Source organism: Narcine bancroftii, chromosome 2 (assembly GCF_036971445.1).
Source record: "Narcine bancroftii isolate sNarBan1 chromosome 2, sNarBan1.hap1, whole genome shotgun sequence".
NCBI lineage: Eukaryota > Metazoa > Chordata > Chondrichthyes > Torpediniformes > Narcinidae > Narcine > Narcine bancroftii.
The window spans coordinates 193,983,560-194,000,732 of NC_091470.1; the positions used below are offsets into that span (position 1 = coordinate 193,983,560).

The 17,173-nt window shown below is 49.9% G+C and overlaps 1 protein-coding gene across 1 annotated transcript in view; it reads right to left on the reverse strand.

The window, feature by feature from the left end:
* LOC138753046 (zonadhesin-like) overlaps positions 1 to 17,173 on the reverse strand; it is a 113,985-nt gene that overhangs the window by 61,024 nt on the left and 35,788 nt on the right. The window contains 6 exon segments of the mRNA XM_069915639.1: positions 2,274 to 2,415; positions 3,322 to 3,521; positions 5,946 to 6,115; positions 7,058 to 7,159; positions 7,761 to 7,904; positions 8,905 to 9,047. Coding sequence (XP_069771740.1) covers positions 2,274 to 2,415; positions 3,322 to 3,521; positions 5,946 to 6,115; positions 7,058 to 7,159; positions 7,761 to 7,904; positions 8,905 to 9,047 — 901 coding nt within the window.

The following is a 17,173-nucleotide window of genomic DNA, read 5'->3' on the forward strand; positions in this document are numbered from 1 at the left end:
TTAGGGGGATAATGTTTACCACATTTTCAAAATTATTATGAGGTAGCCCAACTTAAATTTATTAGTTCATTGATGGATTTGGTACGGCCTCCTAGTTGGGCTAAAATTGAGATGGCAAGTATTTCTGAATTTGAAATACATCAATCTTTGTTAAGGTGGAATATAAATTTGTTACAACAATATAATTTATACTAAAACATTTAAATGAAGTTACGGATAAAGAAAAATAAAATGATAGGTTCTAGGGGTAAATTATTGGCTTTGACTCCGTTGTATAATAATCAACTTATTTCTTTTTCAATACATAATCAAAGTTTATTGCATTGGAGATTTAAAGGTGTGAAAAATCTGGGAGATTGTTTTAGAGGGTAAGTTTTTATCTTTTATCAGATGAGGGAAGATTTTGGTATTGATAAGAATTCTTCATTTCTTTATTATCAAATTCGATCTTTGGTAAAATGTATGTTTGGTAGAGATATGATTTTACCTAAAATGACTAAATTTGAGACTTTTCTTATGAAGGTACCAGAGAAGGGTTATATTTCATTTATGTATCAAATATTACAGGATGGTATGGATAAAAAGGGTTGGGATAGATCAAAAATTAAATGGGAAGCGGATATTGGTTTTACTTTTTCTGAAGAAAATGATTAATTACAATTTTTTACATCAATTATATTTGACACCTGAAAAACTTTAAAAAAAATGGTTTTAATGAATCAGATTTGTGTTTTAGATGTGGTGATACGGTTGGAATTTTTTTCATGCTGTTTGATCATGTATACAAATACAATCTTTTTGGAAGAAAATTCAATCATTTTTAGATTATCTGTATAAGATTAAAATAATTTTAGATCCAACAGTATTTTTATTGGGTAGTTTGCAACCTCTGAAAGGCTTGGGATTAGATAAGTTTCAGTTTTCTTTTGTATATTTAGCTTTATCTGTAGCGAAAAAATGTATTGCTAGTACGTGGAAAGATACAAATATGATTGATATTAATAGATGGCATAATGAGATAAAATATTGTTTAATAATGGAAAAAATTACATAGGTTTCACATGATAATTATAATTTTTTTATTAATAAGTGGTTGTTATACCCAGAATATTTACATTTCAATTTATATTGATTAGATTTTAATATGTATATTTAACTTTTTTTTAATATTCTTTCTTTTTTCTTTTTTTATGGCTCTCCTTAGGAGAGTTAGCTGAAGGGGGGGGGGGGTATTTTCTTTTATATATATATATATATAAAAAATGTTCATGTTTAATTGCTGTATATGTCATATATTATTTGTTTTTTGAACGAATAATTTTTTTTAAAAACTTTAACCTAACTTAACCTCCTTCTAATTCTAAGCGCACATATATGTAACGTGGGTGTAAGTTCAGAAAAGATCTTTGGTTCACAGTCCAATCTCACTTCTCACTCATTCAAGTTCACTGGTTGCAGGCAATTCTTATACCGTGCACAGAATTTATGAAGTTCACCAGACTTTGGTGCTTGAAAGGTAAGGTTCTTGTCAGTTTTCGGAGAGAGATTTGTTACCTGTTGGACACAAACTGATTCCTTCAGATCAGCCACTTTAGTGTCTTGCCAAAGAAACTTGCCTCATCAAGGTTCTCCAGATGATAACCTCCTTCTTTCAAGTCACCACCGAGTTCCTTTTTCTTTCCTTTATTTCAAGTGAAACATTATGCTGCCAGTCCTCTCTTGTATGGACCACAAGGGCTTTGACCAGGCTGAACTAAGCCCTCACAATGCATCTTCAAAATGGGGTTTTTCCACAAGCTTGCCAGCTTGTCCAGTTCCAGTCCCAGCTGCTGCTGTTGACTGTAACACTGTCTCTCTCTCTCTCTCTCACTTTCTCTCAGAGAAAACCACATGACCCTCTTAGAACAGCCAACTGCACTCAGACAGACTGTGGCTCCAGACCCAATCTTCTGAGTCTATTCATCTGTTGCTTTCCAAAACAATAACCCAATACTCCACACCATGTCCAATTAACACATACTTGTGAAGTCCTTATAGGCATTCTTCAATGTTGTTTTCAAAGGCTCTTGGACCCGGCCTGTCTGATTTGAGCAAAGCTCTGGCATTTAAACTGAGATCTGTTTTGAAATGTTTATATGTGACCTACACTAAAAAACCTGCTACAATCGATCTCCTGTAAAACAATATAAAATATATCCTAATCTGTCACAATACCTATGCTGCACTGTATAGGACAGTAGATCCCAGTTCATACACTCACAGAAGGAGCTCACCTTTCGGATGACAGCCATAGATTCCGTCCAGCAGACCACATTTCTCCGAGTCCAGGCACTTGGCTTTCTGACATTCCATTCGTTTCGGGCTGACACAGGTGCATTTCTCCACGCAGCCAGGGAGGAACCAGGTTTCATTGATCTGGGCGGCGGGGGGTGGGAGGATGGTGGGTTAGAGAGAGACTCCCTCATTCGTCATCCCTATTTTCCACTGCCCGACCTGTTCCCTCTTCCTGGAGGCGGTGGATGGACGGGCACACGTGGCCCAGTTCCCTGAGGTGGGGGGGGGGGTTGCGGGTTGGTGAGGGAGCACTGGCTTTCCGACTGAAGAGGTCATAGTCCCCTGGAGCTGTCTGACGCCCACTGGACGACCAGAACTAGGGGACATGGCCTCAAGATCCAGGGAAGTAGGGATTTAGAAGAACGAGTGGGGATCCTACAGAAATGTATATAATTATGAAAGGCAGGGAGGTGGGTAAGTTGTTCCCATGGGTGGGGGAGACCAGAACTGGGGGAGGTGGCCACAAGATTATTTAGGATGGAGATGAGGAGGAACTGCTTCTCCCAGAGGGTGGGGAATCTGTGGAATTCGTTGCCCGTTGAAGCAGTGGAGGTGACCTCAGTAAATATATATAAGACCAGGTTGGGTAGATTTTTACATCGTCAGGGAATTGAGAGATATGGGGAAAAGGTAGGTGGGTGGAGATGAGCCTACCATCAGATCAGCCACGATCTCATTGAATGGTGGAGTAAGCTTGATGGGCCGAATGGCCAACTCCTGGTTTTATGTTCTTTGGTGCTGTTATCAGACTCCTGAATGACCCTCACCCCAGGAAAAATTATGTTTCTTTAGTTCTGTCCTGACCTCCCTCTTTAAGTCTGAACAACAGAACACTACAGTACAGGCCCTTTGACCCTTCTAGTCTGTGATGATCTTTCTAGCTGGATTGCACTTCCTCACTGCACCTTCATAGACGTGGCAATAAATGGCAGCAAAGGGTCGCCCTGGTTAATGGTGGGATGGGGGAGGGGGAATGGAAGTACTCACCAGATGGTAGTCCCCCTGTGGGTCAGTGCAGCCGCAGGCGGTCACGGGGACGCACTCTCCACCACTGAGGAGGTAGCTGTCATCACACTCACATCCTTCCACGCATTTGCTCAAGCACTCCCCTCCGTCGGGCTGGGAGCAGGTCCGGGGGCACCGATCGATACACATACTGTAGTGCGAGTTCGGCGGGCAAGGCAGGGCTGCAGTGATCAGAAATGGTCAGGGAGCCCCCCATGAGGTGTGGAGAGGCCCTTCAGCCAAAACCAAAACATGACAGCCAAAACGACCCACCCACACACAACCCATCCTATCCATGGATCCATCATTCAGAGGGAGGGTGGGGAAGGGGAAAGGTATTTGCGTCACAGGGGGCTGGGGGATGTTGGAAAGTAGGGCTTTAAGCAGGGAATGAAACAGTTGTGTGGCCAAAGCTGAGACTGGAAATTATCCCCAGATCTCCTGCCCCATTGGAGCCAACAAACATAACAGCGCAGAAAACAGGCCATTTGGCCCTCCTAGTCTGTGCTGAAACATCATTCCTCTAGTCCTACTAACTTTCCCCCATTCCATAACCCTCCAGACCTCTCCCATCCATGAATCTATCCAATTTATTCTTTGGTGTGAGCCTGCACAGATGGCAGCTCGATCCACACACCCACCAGTCTCTGCATGAAGAAATTCCCCCAAAGCCTTTCCCCTTTCACCCCAAAACCACGACCTATTGCATTTATCTTTCCTAATCTGAAAGAGCCGACTCGCATTTACTCTGTCTGTACCCCTCATCATTTTAAATACCTCGATCAAACCTCCCCTCATCTTTCTCCAGGGAATAGTCCTAACCTGTTTAATCTTTCCCTGTAATCCAACTCCTGAAGACCTGGCAAAATCCTCATAAATCCTCTCTGCACTCTTTCAATCTTACTGAGATCCTTCCTGTAGTTTGGCGACCAGAACTGTACACAAATTTAGCTCACCAATGTCTTATAGAACCTCACCATAACATCCCAACTCTCATACTCAATACTTTGATTTATGAAGACCAAAATGCTAAATGTTTTCTTTACGACCTCATCTACATGTGACACCACTTTGGGTAGGGAACTTGACTTGCTGTTGGTTCAGAGAGCCAAGAGAGTTTTACAGCACTGAAACAGACCCTCCAGCCCAACCAGTCCATGCTGACCTGTGTCTCAAAATTAAAGACCAAGAACATTTGGCACGTCCACCTCAGCAACCTCTGCAGGGGCACCACGGACAGCAGACTTACTGCGTGCGTCTCAGCAGGGGGGGGGGGGGCAGGAACTGTTCTGCTTGAGGTTGGAAGCTGTAGGCAGTGGCGAACGCAGCTCAGAACATCACGCTTATCCTCCCCACCCCTCCACGTTTTCCATCTACACCTCCCGCTGTCCAGGAAAGGCAGCCGACATTATGAAGGACACACTCCCCCTCCTCCCATCGGGGACAAGGCTCAAGAATTTGTAAGCCAGAGGTTCTCAACCACCATCTTTCCACTCACATCCCACATTAAGTAATCCCTAGGCCATCGGTGCTCTGTGATTACTAATGGGTTGCTTAAGGTGGTTTGCGGGTGGAAAGAAACAGTTTGAAAACCACTGTTTTAATCAATCCTCATTGACTCATTATGTGCACTGTTTCAGAAATCCAAAGGAAATGGGCCAGTAACAATTTTTCTCCGGCAAAATATTAGAAGCAGTGATTCTCAACCTTCCCTTCCCGCCCACATACCACCTTAAGCAACCGCTTACTAATCACAGAGCACCGATGGCCTAGAGATTACTTAAAGTGGGACATGAATGGAAATAAAAAGGTTGAGAACCACTGGCTTCAGTGCTAATGAACAGGCTTTCTTCCCTGCAGACATCAGGCTCTTGAATGAACCCCATGCCAGTGTTCGCACACTGCCCTTGCTTGATGCTGGCTGGTTTTTCTTTGCATGGTGATCTGGACGCGGCTGTATGAATATTTAATTTTAATCTGGAGATTCAGCACAGTAACAGGCCCTTCAGCCCTTCTAGTCCATGCCACACTATTAAGCTGCCTGGTCCCACTGACCTGCACCCAGTCCATAGCCCTCCATGTACCTGTCCAAATTCTTCACCAACTTTAAAATTGAGCCCCCATTAACCACCTCAGCTCGTTCCCCACCCTCACCACTCTCTGTGTGAAGGTTCCCCCTAAACATTTCCCTTTCACCCTTAATCTGTGTCCTCTGGTTTGCATCTTACCTCCCCTCAGTGGGAAAAGCTGACCTTCATTTACTCTGTCTGTCCACCCTCATCATTTTAAATACCTCAATCAAATCTCCCCTCATTTCTTCTATACTCCAGGGGAATAAAGTCCCATGTGACTGTGATTAACCTTCTAACCCCATGTATCTTTGGGAGATGAGGAAACTGGAGCCCCTGGGAAAACCTACGCAGACACAGGGAGAACATAAAAACTCCTTACAGACCCATATCCTAGGATCTTGCTAACTGTGCCACCTCATGTTAGAGACAACCGATTACTCTGCGCGCAGAAGATCCCTTGTACAAGGTATTATCTGTCAAATAAACTTAAGCTAGTAAATATGGTGGACGAAACTCCTTCAGGTGGTAGCTTACGGCAGAATTTTTCTGTTCTCCAGTTGTGCACGGTGGCTCCAGAGGACAGGCAGGCATCTGTATAGACCTGCAGCTGGTCACAGAGAGGTAAATTCAGGCCCTCGAACTGGCACATGTCGTACACGCAGCTGTTGAAATAGGGCTTAGGGTCCACAACAGCAGCACAGTCCCTGCAAAGGCATAACACTTTGTTCAATTTATATTTAGCCTTCAGCTGGGTAACGTTGGGGGGTCTATTACTTCCTGTGGGCGCTGCGTGACCTGCTGGGTTTCTCCAGAGCGTTTGTGTATTGAACGGGCCTCCCACTCAGGTTATCAATGAACCAGGCCCCACTTCAGACCTCAGTGGCCCACTGACAGAGAGTCTGGCAATGAGGGGGTCTGGTCCTTGGACTCGGGAAGAGTCCATGTAAAATTGGTGGAAAAGAGCTCGCAGCGTTTCACGGAAATCAGGTTCCAATGGCTGGTTCTTCTGGGGTGGCCCTTCCCACCACAACCAACTATTCATCCAGTCTGTGCAATCTTTGGCACTCATGAGGAAGGGCTCAGGCCCAGAACGTCCATAGGGCAGGATGCAGAAATAGCCCATCGTATCTGCCCCGCACTTTAATCACGAGCTGATCCATTTCCCCCCCCCGCCCAGCCCCACCTTCTCCCCATAACCTTTGATGCCCTGGCTAATCAAGACTCACGCCGGACTGTGGGAGACCGGCTCGAGACTGGCACCGGGTGTCGAAAGCAGGATGCAAGAGGGCGCTGAAGCGTTCCTGATCGTGTCAGAGGTTCGGATCTGGAGCTCAAGCTAACGATGGCTTGGTCTGGACTCCACGAGGCTGCAGAAATTGCTGGAGGCAAATCCATGGACACTCGGTAACTCTGGGGGGCTCTCCTTTGCTTCTCTCTTTCTGACTTTTATGAGGAGCCGGGCAATTTCTGCTGAGCGAAGCTTTATCTGCCTTACAGTCGACTGAAGAAAATTTTGTGTAATATAAAATTTTCAGTTTTATTGAAGGATCTTGAATCTTGAAGCCCTTTGACAATTCTAGACTTTCTCTGAGACCCTTCCCTGAGGTGGAAAGAATCATCCCACCCCCATCTGTTTCCCTTCTTACCTGAATGGACCCTTTGGATCAATGATGAGACCACATTGGTCAGGACCAGACACCTTGTCCAAGACGTCATCCTTGCATGGAACTGGCTCAAATGTCCTGCATCTGAAACATGGAGCAGAGCCTGGGGGTGAGTGATGTGGGGCGGCGAGACCCAGCCAAGGTTCAGCCAGGGGTGAGTGACATGGGGCGGCGAGACCCGTCCAAAGTTCGTCCTGGGGTGAGTAACATGGGACGGCGAGACCCAGCCAAGGTTCGGCCTAGAGTGAGTGACATGGGGCAGTGAGACCCGGCCAAGGTTCATCCTGGGGTGAGTAACATAGGATGGTGAGACCCGGCCAAGGTTCAGCCTGGGGTGAGTAATGTGGGGCAGCGAGACCCAGCCAAGGTTCGGCCTGGAGTGAGTGACGTGGGGTAGTGAGACCCGGCCAAGGTTTGGCCTGGGGTGAGTGATATGGGGCAGCGAGTCCCAGCCAAGGTTCGGGGACAGGTTGAACTCAGGCAGCTGAAGGCGAACAGGCCCATCGGCCCACTGAGCCGGTGCTGCCTCTCAACCCATCCTGTTTTGTTCCACGCTCCTCAAGGTGACCAGCCTCCTTCCACATTCCACATGAGAGGCCCACCTTCCACATTCTATCCAGCACCCTGGGGTTCCTCGTCCCCATACCACCAGTCTGACTCAATGGCCCCCACTCCGCGCCTTTACCTCTCCTCCTCATCATCTTTTGTTCTCCAACTCTCCCCGAACAAGATAGCATTCGCTGCCATGGTGCCATCTGGCATTCGATAATCATCGGTACTTTCTCCGTTGAAGTTCCCACACAATCCGCACATGTGTCCCTTATAGGACCTGAACAAGGCAGAGACAGAGACAGACCTTCAGGAGGACCAGGATCACCCACCCTCCACTACATATCAACAACTCTGTGTTGGAGAGAGTGGAGACACCAGGTTCCTTGGAGTTCACTTAACAGAGAACTATCGTGGACACTCAGCACCTCCTCATTTGACAGGAAGGCACAACAGCGACTTTACTTCCTGAGAAGACTGATGCGGGCAAGGCTACCAGCTGCCATCACATCAACCTTCTACAGGAGCTCTGTCAAGAGCATCCTGGCCGACTGCATCACAGTGGGGGGGGGGCACGGTGGCTGCAGAGAAACGGATCAGAGGTCAATCCACAGGACTATAAGAGCAGCAGAGAGGAGTCTCCCTCACCCCCATTGACGTGATCTACTGGGATCGTTGTCTGAAGAGGGTGTGCAAAAATCATAGAGGACCTTTTCCACCCCAAAAGCAGCATCTTTCAGCTGCTCTTGTCGGGGAAGGAGATACAGGAGGATCAGAGCCAGCACCACCAGGCTGAGGTTCCCCACGGGCAGTGAGAATGCTGAACGACCACAGGAACAACTCACACTGACCTTCCGAGACTCATATTCACAATCAATATTTATTTATTTGTATAGATGAACACTTGTCCTGCATGTATGTTGCTTGTCTGTTTGTGTGTTACGTCTGGTTGTGTGTTCGAGGACTGGAGAACACTATTTCGTCAGGTTGTACTTTTACAATCAGATGACAGTAAACTTGACTTGTCCCTTCAAGAACTCTTCCTGGTAACTTTTTCAAGGTGGAGAGGACCTTTGTTGGCCTTGCTCTGCCAGGCTGCGAGGTCCCAACCCTCGCCACTCTTAGGCTGAAAGCTTTATGCCTCACGGGAAGAAACTGTGTCAGTCCATCTCAGCCATTGGCTGAACAGCCTTCGGCGGTGATGTACAGGATTGGGTTTGCAATAACGGCCAGTGGGAAATGCAATTGGGGAAGCCACGGTGAAGAGGCTTGGCACTCACCCTGGTACATGTATCCTCACAAAATGGTTTCCATCATACTGCAGCACCAGCCCAAAGTCAGTGCTGAGCACCACGTACTGGCCAGCCTGCGAGAGGTGGGCACGTCCCACAGTCCTTGGTAATTGGATCCGCTTCTCGTCCATCTGCAGAGAGAAATTCAAGCATGATACGCAAGAACGTGGTTTAACCACGCCAGCAACCCGGGTTCGAATCCCGCCCTGTCTGTAAGGAGTTTGCACATTCTCCCTGCGTCTGTGTGGGTTTCCTCCGGGGGCTCCGGTTTCCTCCCACCCGTCAAAATGTACCAGGTGTTGTAGGTCAATTCAGGAGTAATTGGGTTTAAACTTTAAAATGGGCCCACGAGCCCATGCCGCCCAATTGACCTACAACCGTTCTGAAGGGTGGGAGGAAACTGGAGCCCCCAGAGGAAACCCACGCAGACATGGGGAGAACGTGCAAACACCTTACTGACAGTGCGGGATTGGAATCCCGTTTCCGATCGCTGGCACTGTAACAGCGTTCCATTAACCCGCTATACCCACTGTGTGCGAATGGCCTGAATCGGCTTCTGCTGTGCTCGAAATAAACGTTAGAAACAAGAGCAGAAGTCGGCCATCCGGACCATCGAGTCTGCTCTGCCATTCAATAAGGTCCTAGCCAATCCAGCTGGGGACTCAGCTCCATTCACCCGTGACCCTATTCCCCAATTTCTCTACTGCCCAATGGAGTGGTGAATTCCATTGAGTCCCCACCCTCAAGGAGAAGTAGTTCCTTCTCATCTCCATCCTAAACCTACTCCCCCCAAGTCTTGAGGTTGTGCCCCCGTGGACCTGGTCTCACCTGCTGGTGGAAACAACCTTCCTGTTTCTGACTTATCTGTTTCTTTCCTAATTCTACAAATTTGTATAAAATTCCTCCCCATTCCTTTCAACTCCCGGGCTACACGTCTCATGAACTAACACCTTCATTTCCCCTGCATGACACTTGGGTCAGTGAGAAGGGTTCATTTCATAAGCCAGAACCAGGTCAATCAGCCCATCAAATCTGCCCCACCATTCAATTGTGAGCTGATCCATTCTCCCACCCAGCCCCACTGCCTGGCCTTCTCCCCATAACCTTCGATGCCCTGGCTCATCAACAACTTAAATGACCCAGCCTCCACAAATAAATTCCAGCAATTTATCCCCTCATCTCTGTTCTAAGTGGACGCCCTTCAATCCTGAAGTTCTTCCCTCTAGTCCTCTCCCACCACGGGAAATGACCTTTCTACATCTGCTATATCCCCGCCTTTCAACATTCGATATTCTTCAAAGAGATCCTCCCCATGTTCACCCGAATTACAAGTAGAGGCCAAGAGCCGTCAAACACTCCGCACCAGCCCGCCCACTCGAATAGTGCAACATAGAAGGGGAGGAGCACATTACAGTGAGATCCCTGATGTGGGATTCATTGAAGAGCCTGATGGCTGTAGGGAAAAACCTGCTTTCAAAACTGCCAGTGCGCGCTTTCACACCCTTTAGCTTTCTCTCTGATGGGAGGAGGAAAACATTCCCAAGGTGTAATGGTCTTTAAGTATGTTTTTATTAAGTCTGACAGAGTATATAGGTATGTTTTTGGGAGACAAATTGGGAAAGGTTTGTTAGTGTAGGTCACATACAAACACTTTGAAACATCTTACTTGAAATACTGGTGCTCTGCTAATGCTAGACATGTCGGCCCCAGAGCCTTTGCAAAAGCTTTGGAGTGCGCCCAAGTGACTTCACTAATAGACTGTTGTTTACAAAAAGGCAACGGATGAAAGATCTTGTTGGAGCCAATGATTGGCTGGTGCTGTTTTGCAAGCAGAGAGAGTCAAACAGGCTATCTCTCAGAAAGAGAGAGAGAGAGAGAGAGAGATCACTTCTCAGTGTTACAGCCAGCAAGAGCAGCTGAGACTGGAACAGGACAAACTGACAAGCTTGTGGAAAACCCCATGCAGAAGATGGGTTGTAAGTGCTTGATTCAACCTGATCAAAGCCCTTGTGGTTCATCCAAGAAGAGAGGACTGGCTGTCTAATGTTTCACTTGGAATAGGGAAACAAAAAGGAACTCTGTGGTGACTTGAAAGAGATTATCATCTGGAGAATGGGGCAAGTTTTGTCAGCAGACACTGACGTGGCTGATGAAAGTAAATCAGTTGTGGGTGTCCAGCGTACAACAAATCTCTCTCTGAAAACTGACAAGAACCTTCCTTTTTTTTTAAAATTTTTTATTTTTCACACCATAAATCACATTAGCCATGATACACACTTTTTCCTTTTCACACATATACGGTGACATTTTCTCCCCCCCCTCCCTCCTCCCAACCCACCCCCCCACCCCACCCCTCCCATCCATTTAAGGTATACAATCTAGGATACATTAAACCAGTCAGACAATGTTGTCACTCAACAAAAATACACCAGAAATTCTACTGAGTCCATTCTTTTCTTTCCTTCTCCTTCCATCCACTTAGGTAATGATTGTCCCCGGTAGGTTTTCGCTATTGTATTTAATGTAAGGCTCCCATATTTGTTCGAATATTTCAATATTATTTCTTGAACTATATGTTATTTTTTCTAATGGAATACATTTATTCATTTCTATATACCATTGTTGTATTTTCAAATTATCTTCCAATTTCCAGGTTGACATAATACATTTTTTTTGCTACGGCTAGAGCTATCTTAACAAATCTTTTTTGTGCACCATCCAAATCAAGTCCAAATTCTTTGTTTTTTATGTTACTTAGGAGGAAGATCTCTGGGTTTTTTGGTATATTGTTTTCTGTTATTTTATTTAATATCTGATTGAGATCTTCCCAAAATTTTTCTACTTTCTCACATGTCCAGATTGCATGAATTGTTGTTCCCATTTCTTTTTTACATCGAAAACATTTATCAGATACTGTTGGGTCCCATTTATTTAACTTTTGAGGTGTAATGTATAGCCTGTGTATCCAGTTATATTGTATCATACATAGCCTCGTATTTATTGTATCTCTCATCGTTCCAGAACATAATTTCTCCCATGTTTCCTTTTTTATCTTTATATTTAAATCTTGTTCCCATTTTTGTTTAGTTTTACCATTTGTTTCCTCATTCTCCTTTTCTTGCAGTTTAATATACATATTTGTTATAAATCTTTTGATTATCATTGTATCTGTAATCACATATTCAAGGTTACTTGCCTCTGGCAAACACAAACTGCTTCCTAATTTATCCTTCAAGTAGGATCTCAATTGGTAATATGCCAGCGCTGTATCTTGAGTTATTTTCAGTTGGTTGTTTTTCCAGACTCTTTTGTGTAGTCTTCCAAAGGCGCTATTTGCCTTGGCGAGTCTGTTGTCTATCTCATTGTCGATCCTTGCATCTGATGAAATGGTGCAGCCGAGATAGGTAAACTGGTTGACCGTTTTGAGTTTTGTGTGCCCGATGGAGATGTGGGGGGGCTGGTAGTCATGGTGGGGAGCTGGCTGATGGAGGACCTCAGTTTTCTTCAGGCTGACTTCCAGGCCAAACATTTTGGCAGTTTCCGCAAAGCAGGACGTCAAGCGCTGAAGAGCTGGCTCTGAATGGGCAACTAAAGCGGCATCATCTGCAAAGAGTAGTTCACGGACAAGTTTCTCTTGTGTCTTGGTGTGAGCTTGCAGGCGCCTCAGATTGAAGAGACTGCCATCCGTGCGGTACCGGATGAAAACAGCGTCTTCATTGTTGGGGTCTTTCATGGCTTGGTTCAGCATCATGCTGAAGAAGATTGAAAAGAGGGTTGGTGCGAGAACACAGCCTTGCTTCACGCCATTGTTAATGGAGAAGGGTTCAGAGAGCTCATTGCTGTATCTGACCCGACCTTGTTGGTTTTCGTGCAGTTGGATAATCATGTTCAGGAACTTTGGGGGACATCCGATGCGTTCTAGTATTTGCCAAAGCCCTTTCCTGCTCACGGTGTCGAAGGCTTTGGTGAGGTCAACAAAGGTGATGTAGAGTCCTTTGTTTTGTTCTCTACACTTTTCTTCACAACCTCACAAAGATAAGCGTATACAGAGCCGTTGTCATACCCACACTCCTGTTCGGCTCCGAATCATGGGTCCTCTACCGGCACCACCTACGGCTCCTAGAACGCTTCCACCAGCGTTGTCTCCGCTCCATCCTCAACATCCATTGGAGCGCTCACACCCCTAACGTCGAGGTACTCGAGATGGCAGAGGTCGACAGCATCGAGTCCACGCTGCTGAAGATCCAGCTGCGCTGGATGGGTCACGTCTCCAGAATGGAGGACCATCGCCTTCCCAAGATCGTATTATATGGCGAGCTCTCCACTGGCCACCGTGACAGAGGTGCACCAAAGAAAAGGTACAAGGACTGCCTAAAGAAATCTCTTGGTGCCTGCCACATTGACCACCGCCAGTGGGCTGATAACGCCTCAAACCGTGCATCTTGGCGCCTCACAGTTTGGCGGGCAGCAGCCTCCTTTGAAGAAGACCGCAGAGCCCACCTCACTGACAAAAGGCAAAGGAGGAAAAACCCAACACCCAACCCCAACCAACCAATTTTCCCTTGCAACCGCTGCAATCGTGTCTGCCTGTCCCGCATCGGACTGGTCAGCCACAAACGAGCCTGCAGCTGACGTGGACTTTTTACCCCCTCCATAAATCTTCGTCCGCGAAGCCAAGCCAAAGAAAAGAAAAGATCTTGAGTTATATTGTACTTATCTTTCATTTGTTCAAAGGATAAGAATCTATTTCCTGAAAAACAATTTTCTATTCTTTTAATCCCTTTATTTTCCCCATTCTCTAAAGGAAAGGTTATCTATTGTAAAAGGGAGTAACTTGTTTTGCGTCAATATTAGTTTTGGTAATTGATAATTTTGGTAATTGACGGCGGCGGCCTCGATCCGGGCAGGAGCAAGGGGGAGACGGCGGCCCCGGCCTCGGTCGAGTGAGGCAGGCGGAGGCCCCGGTCCGGACAGGGAGTGGGAGGCGGCGGCCCCAGTCCGGGCACAGGGAGAGCAGCAGCGGCCCCGGCCCCGGTCCGGGCGAAGGGTAGACGGCGGCGGCCCCGATACGGGCAGGAGCAAGGGGGAGACGGCGGCCCCGGCCTCGGTCGAGAGTGGCAGGCGGAGGCCCTGGTCCGGACAGGGAGTGGGAGGCGGCGGCCCCAGTCCAGACACAGGGAGAGCAGCAGCGGCCCCGGCCCCGGTCCGGGCGAAGGGTAGACAGCGGCGGCCTCGATCCGGGCAGGAGCAAGGGGGAGACGGCGGCCCCGGCCTCGGTCGAGAGAGGCAGGCGGAGGCCCCGGTCCGGACAGGGAGTGGGAGGTGGCGGCCCCAGTCCGGGCACAGGGAGAGCAGCAGCGGCCCCGGCCCCGGTCCGGGCGAAGGGTAGACGGCGGCGGCCCCGATACGGGCAGGAGCAAGGGGGAGACGGCGGCCCCAGCCTCGGTCGAGTGAGGCAGGCGGAGGCCCCGATACAGGCAGAGAGTTGGAGGCGGCGGCCCCAGTCCGGGCACAGGGAGAGCAGCAGCGGCCCCGGCCCCGGTCCGGGCGAAGGGTAGACGGCGGCGGCCCCGATATGGGCAGGAGCAAGGGGGAGACGGCGGCCCCGGCCTCGGTCGAGAGAGGCAGGCGGAGGCCCCGGTCCGGACAGGGAGTGGGAGGCGGCAGCCCCAGTCCAGGCACAGGGAGAGCAGCAGCGGCCCCGGCCCCGGTCCGGGCGAAGGGTAGACGGCGGCGGCCTCGATCCGGGCAGGAGCAAGGGGGAGACGGCGGCCCCGGCCTCGGTCGAGTGGGGCAGGGGGAGGCCCCGATCCGGGCAGAGAGTGGGAGGCGGCGGCCCCAGTCCAGGCACAGGGTGAGCTGCGGCGGCCTCGGCCCCGGTCTGGGCAGTATGGACCGACCTAGGAGGGGAGGCAGGCCCCTCCAGCCCGGGTAAGAAACCTGCATAGGAGAAGGCCACTCCGATATAAAACCTACGACCCAAGGACCTCGCTGCCACGTCCCAGCTTGCTTGGCCACGGCACACGAACCATGGGTGTAAAGGGTGGGGCCAGTACTGCGCGCACTGCACTCCACCTAAAAGCTCCTTTGCGCAAGCCTGAGGACAGGTCCACGTCCTGCCCCTCCACGTCCTGCCCCTCCACGTCCTGCCCCTCCACGTCCTGCCCCTCCACGTCCTGCCCCTCCACGTCCTGCCCCTCCACGTCCTGCCCCTCCACGTCCTGCCCCTCCACGTCCTGCCCCTCCACGTCCTGCCCCTCCACGTCCTGCCCCTCCACGTCCTGCCCCTCCACGTCCTGCCCCTCCACGTCCTGCCCCTCCACGTCCTGCCCCTCCACGTCCTGCCCCTCCACGTCCTGCCCCTCCACGTCCTGCCCCTCCACGTCCTGCCCCTCCACGTCCTGCCCCTCCACGTCCTGCCCCTCCACGTCCTGCCCCTCCACGTCCTGCCCCTCCACGTCCTGCCCCTCCACGTCCTGCCCCTCCACGTCCTGCCCCTCCACGTCCTGCCCCTCCACGTCCTGCCCCTCCACGTCCTGCCCCTCCACGTCCTGCCCCTCCACGTCCTGCCCCTCCACGTCCTGCCCCTCCACGTCCTGCCCCTCCACGTCCTGCCCCTCCACGTCCTGCCCCTCCACGTCCTGCCCCTCCACGTCCTGCCCCTCCACGTCCTGCCCCTCCACGTCCTCCCCCTCCACGTCCTGCCCCTCCACGTCCTCCCCCTCCACGTCCTCCCCCTCCACGTCCTCCCCCTCCACGTCCTCCCCCTCCACGTCCTCCCCCTCCACGTCCTCCCCCTCCACGTCCTCCCCCTCCACGTCCTCCCCCTCCACGTCCTCCCCCTCCACGTCCTCCCCCTCAAAAGATGATCACAAACTCAAGCTAGCATGCTGGAACATCAGAACCATGCTAGACAAGGCTGACAGCCACCGACCTGAACGTCGGTCTGCCCTCATTGCACATGAACTCCTCAGACTTGACATCGACATAGCCGCTCTCAGTGAAGTCCGCCTGGCAGATGTAGGCAGCCTCCAAGAACGCGGCGCGGGCTACACACTCTACTGGTCTGGCAAGCCTTCGGATGAACGACGCCTATCTGGTGTAGGCTTAATGGTCAAGAGCTTCATTGCCTCCAAACTCGAAAACCTTCCGACAGGCCTCTCGGACCGAATCATGTCCATGCGACTCCCCCTTCAAAGCAAGCGTCACATCACCCTCATCAGTGTCTATGCTCCAACCCTCCAGGCGGAACCAGCAGAAAAGGACAAGTTCTACACCGACCTGCGCAACCTCATCCAACGCACCCCTACAGCCGACAAGGTTGTCATCCTGGGCGACTTCAACGCTCGTGTCGGCAAAGACTCAGAAACCTGGCCAGGAATCCTGGGCAAGCATGGCGTCGGCAAGTGCAACGACAATGGGCTGTTGGAGCTCTGCGCAGAACAGCGGCTTGTCATTACAAACACCCTTTTTCAGCAGAGGGACAGCCTTAAGACCACCTGGATGCATCCCCGATCCAAACACTGGCACCTCCTGGACTACATCCTGGTGCAAGAAAGTGACAAACGAGATGTGCTCCACACCAGGGTCATGCCTAGCGCGGAATGCCACACTGACCACCGGCTGGTTCGCTGCAAGCTCAACCTTCACTTCAAACCAAAGCCCAGGAACAATAAAGCCCCCAGAAAGAGGTTCAATGTTGGAAACCTGCAGTCAGACGAAGCGAGAGGAAACTTCCAGGCAAACCTCAAAGCAAAGCTCGACGATGCAACCCGCCTCACGGACCCGTCCCCTGAAACCCTCTGGGATCAGTTGAAGACTACCATACTGCAATCCACTGAAGAGGTACTGGGCTTCTCCTCCAGGAAAAACAAGGACTGGTTTGAAGAAAACAGCCAGGAAATCCAGGAGCTGCTGGCAAAGAAGCGAGCTGCCCACCAGGCTCACCTTACAAAGCCGTCCTGTCCAGAGAAGAAACAAGCCTTCCGTCGCGCATGCAGCCATCTTCAGCGCAAACTCCGGGAGATCCAAAATGAGTGGTGGACTAGCCTCGCCAAACGAACCCAGCTCAGCGAGGACATTGGCGACTTCAGGGGTTTCTACGAGGCTCTAAAGGCTGTGTACGGCCCCTCACCCCAAGTCCAAAGCCCGCTGCGCAGCTCAGACGGCAAAGTCCTCCTCAGCGACAAGATCTCCATCCTCAACCGATGGTCAGAACACTTCCAATCTCTTTTCAGTGCCAACCGCTCAGTCCAAG